The 2,594-nt window shown below is 38.5% G+C and overlaps 1 protein-coding gene across 1 annotated transcript in view; it reads left to right on the forward strand.

Moving 5' to 3' along the window:
• Positions 1-2,594, forward strand: part of LOC105166860 (isopentenyl-diphosphate Delta-isomerase I) — a gene marked incomplete in the record, with an annotated part of 3,453 nt that overhangs the window by 119 nt on the left and 740 nt on the right. The window contains 5 exon segments of the mRNA XM_011086356.2: positions 1-235; positions 665-720; positions 1,062-1,153; positions 2,276-2,378; positions 2,519-2,582. Of these exon segments, the coding sequence (XP_011084658.1) occupies positions 1-235; positions 665-720; positions 1,062-1,153; positions 2,276-2,378; positions 2,519-2,582 (550 nt within the window).

The following is a 2,594-nucleotide window of genomic DNA, read 5'->3' on the forward strand; positions in this document are numbered from 1 at the left end:
TGCCATTGTTGACCAGCCTTCAAAACTTGTTGCTTTCTTCCTCTTCCTATAAATCTCTCCTCCTTCTCAGGCCTACTACTACCACTACTACTACTACTACATCCCTCCGCTTCCCCACCTCCGTGCCCGCCCTCCGATCGACCCCTTTCCCCCTCCGTCTCTCCTCAACCATGGTTGATGTGGCTGCTGATTCCGGCATGGATGCTGTCCAGAGACGCCTTATGTTTGAAGACGAGTTTGTTTTCTTCATCTTTCTCTGTTGATTCATCTCCGTCTGTTTTATTTAGTTGACGCACGAATCCTTGGTCTTTGGGATATGGGGATTTGATTCAACTGGATTCTGGATCCTACGTTGTTACGGTCATTTTGAGTTTCTGTTTTTTGAATTGGAAATTGATTTTTTATTCGCGGTTCGGTCGTTGATGTTGATAGAGGAATGAAAGACTTTTGTATGATTTGGTGGAAAAATAAATACAAATCTTGTTTGCTGGAGTGCTCACTTTTCATTTCTGGAAATGGGTTTGTTTTCCTTTTCCGTGTAGGTAAAGAGAAATTTTGTCTGTGCATGTGGGGGATGAAGATTTTCTGTGTTTATGTAAAAGGTGGTGTTAGGCTTTTCTAATAGGGATCCTGCTTATGCTTTTTAGTTTTCAACTCTCTGCAGATGCATTTTGGTTGATGAGAATGATCGAGTTGTTGGCCATGACACCAAATACAACTGTAAGTTGGAGTTCAATCATGGAAACGGATTTTTCTGCATTTGACGGATAGAGTTTGGTGTCTCTATTAAAAGCGATGGATTTCCATCTCTACAACTTTTTGCGCTAATTAATGATTTGTTATGTTTGTGGATTAATTGCACTTTGTAGATAAAGTTGAAATAAGACGTATGAAATTGACAAACCTAGCAACCGATTTTGCTAAGATACTGACAAATCATAATTCTTCATATCTTACCTGTTGAAAATTTGCTACTTTTTGTTTTTTTTTGCTGTTTCTGCCTTTGTGGAATAAACTTTTCTTCCGTGTGATCTTGACCCGACAATCTGTCTAATGTGCAGGCCATTTGATGGAAAAGATTGAGTCTCTAAATTTATTGCATAGAGCTTTCAGTGTCTTCCTGTTTAACTCAAAATATGAGTTATTGCTTCAGGTATATTGTTTGAGTACTTTGTGCAGTTTCTTGGGGTCAGTTGGCTGTGACTAGCTTAGTGAGCTTCGAGGTTATGCATGCAATCAGTGTTATCTCAATTCGATGTTTCCTGAAATTCTAGGGATCTAGGTGTTCTTTTGTCTATTAAATTTCTAGGTAACTTCTGAAGAAATTCTAAAATCAGAAGTCTTACTTCACCCTCTGAAGACAACTGTTTTCACTAGCTATGCTCCGGTCAGATAAGTCATCCGTCAACCCCACAGCACCAGCGCTTGGGTTGCGGTCCAGCAGCTTAATACACTTTTAGAGTTTAGTAATCACATGCGTTGATTTATAAGTGGCGACTTTAATCTTCACATATCTAAAGACGGATATGAAGTTAGAAATGGAAGAATCTGAAATGCTGGCAGCAACCAAAAAATAAATATAAAAAAGTAGAGACAAAGAAAGATAAAGAAGTAGAGAGAAATTATGTTGGCAGCTCAGCACAAGATTTGAGAAGTAAAGATGTGGATAATCTACTGGTCTAGGTTTGACCCTTTTGTACTAGTGTCATTCAATTAATTTGATTTATTTTATATCTCTAGCGTTAGGATAAAAGAATAACAAATCCTTGTCCCAAGGAGTCGAACCTTGGTTGCAAATTTCCCAACTTAACCAAGAAACCAAGTCACCATGTCTATTATTTTATGCCTTTATGCCCTTCATGGAAGTAAATTAAGAAGTATTTGGAGTGTGGATTATCTACTGGTAATTATTAGTTGTCTTCCCCATCATCATGTATGATCTCTTGCCTCTGTCTCGTCTCAGCCTCATTATTGTTGAACAATATTTCTAGAAATCCTTCTTGATGGTAAAAGTTTCTATTAATTAAGAATAGAGGGTGCTATATATTTTACAGGAAAGAGAGTTCTTCAGGAAAGTAGAAGAAATTAGATTTTATTTCAATGTCAATGAAGTTCCTAACCATCAAATTTTGTTACAAGTAACCTCCTAGAGTCTGAGGTGATGGAGAAGCTAAAAGCATTTTTACTGCACGATGTGCCATTAGATCTCTCCACAAGTTTAACTTTCTGCAGAAAGTCCCGCTAATTTATTTGGTCATCCTTATTCTGCTTGCAGCAACGATCTGCAACTAAGGTGACCTTTCCTTTGGTGTGGACAAACACCTGCTGCAGTCATCCTCTCTACCGGGATTCTGAGCTTATTGAAGAAAATGCTCTTGGTATTGTATAATGTTCATGATTCAATTGGGCCAAGAGTTTTGCCTGCTTATTGAAGAAAACGGTCTTGGTATTTCATGTTTCAATTGGGCCTAGAGTTTTGCCTGCACACTAATATTGTTTCTGCCAATCTTCATTGAAGGGGTGAGAAATGCGGCTCAAAGGAAGTTGTTGGATGAACTTGGCATTCCCGCTGAAGATGTCCCCGATGACCAGTT

Source organism: Sesamum indicum, linkage group LG7 (assembly GCF_000512975.1).
Source record: "Sesamum indicum cultivar Zhongzhi No. 13 linkage group LG7, S_indicum_v1.0, whole genome shotgun sequence".
Taxonomy (NCBI): domain Eukaryota; kingdom Viridiplantae; phylum Streptophyta; class Magnoliopsida; order Lamiales; family Pedaliaceae; genus Sesamum; species Sesamum indicum.